At 37.5% G+C, this 821-nt stretch overlaps 1 protein-coding gene across 2 annotated transcripts in view; it reads right to left on the reverse strand.

Annotated features, from left to right (window-relative positions):
* The window catches only part of CADPS2 (calcium dependent secretion activator 2), a 260,700-nt gene that overhangs the window by 41,432 nt on the left and 218,447 nt on the right, over positions 1 to 821 (reverse strand). For both annotated transcript variants that reach the window (XM_035893700.1, XM_035893699.1), the window contains one exon: positions 420 to 434. In XM_035893700.1, the coding sequence (XP_035749593.1) occupies positions 420 to 434 (15 nt within the window). The remainder of the gene's footprint in view (positions 1 to 419; positions 435 to 821) is intronic.

Consider the following 821-nt stretch of genomic DNA (forward strand, 5'->3'; position numbering starts at 1 on the left):
GGGAAAATCTTTTTAGCAGGGCCAGCTGTGACAGGACAAGGGGTAATGGTTTTAAACTAAACCAGGGTAGGTTTAGACTAGATATAAGGAAGAAATTCTTAACAATGAGGGCGGTGAAACACTGGAACAGGTTGCCCAGAGAGGTGGTGGAGGCCCCATCCCTGGAAACATTCAAGGCCAGGTTGGACGGGGCTCTGAGCAACCTGATCTGGTTAGCGGTGTCCCTGCTCACTGCAGGGGGTTGGACTAGATGACCTCTAGGGGTCCCTTCCAACCCAAAACATTCTATGATTCTATGAATTCTGAGGGCTAGGCTATCAAATTAACAAGAAGAAAAGCAGTATTACCATTTAAAATAAAAAAATGGCTGTTAATAAACAAATAAACAATGTAGGTTAAAAAACAATATAAAAACTTACCCATTGACTATCAAACTGGTTCATGTCATGGAAAACCAAAAGGAAAAATAAAGATGACAAGGTAGAACAGGAAAATGATGAATATCTCATTGAATTGAAAAGAAAAAAAGACAATTACATTGAATATGCCGACTTAAAAAAGATGAGTCAATAAAATGAAGAGCACAGTACAGAAATGCAAAAATCAACATAAACAGTATGACCAAATAATGTACATGTGAAACTGCCCAAAGCAGACATACTTTTTTGTTGCCAAATTCTGACAAATGTTTTTACCCTCTCTCCAAAAGAAAATCAAACAAAATTACACTGTTAATGTATTAGCACAACAAGAACGGTGTTAATTTTATGCTGGTAATCTCACCAGTCTACGTAGTATGCTCTTTTTACTTCTCAGGTTAT

This window comes from Egretta garzetta, unplaced genomic scaffold (assembly GCF_000687185.1).
Source record: "Egretta garzetta isolate BGI_Z169 unplaced genomic scaffold, ASM68718v1 scaffold64, whole genome shotgun sequence".
In the NCBI taxonomy this organism is placed as follows: domain Eukaryota; kingdom Metazoa; phylum Chordata; class Aves; order Pelecaniformes; family Ardeidae; genus Egretta; species Egretta garzetta.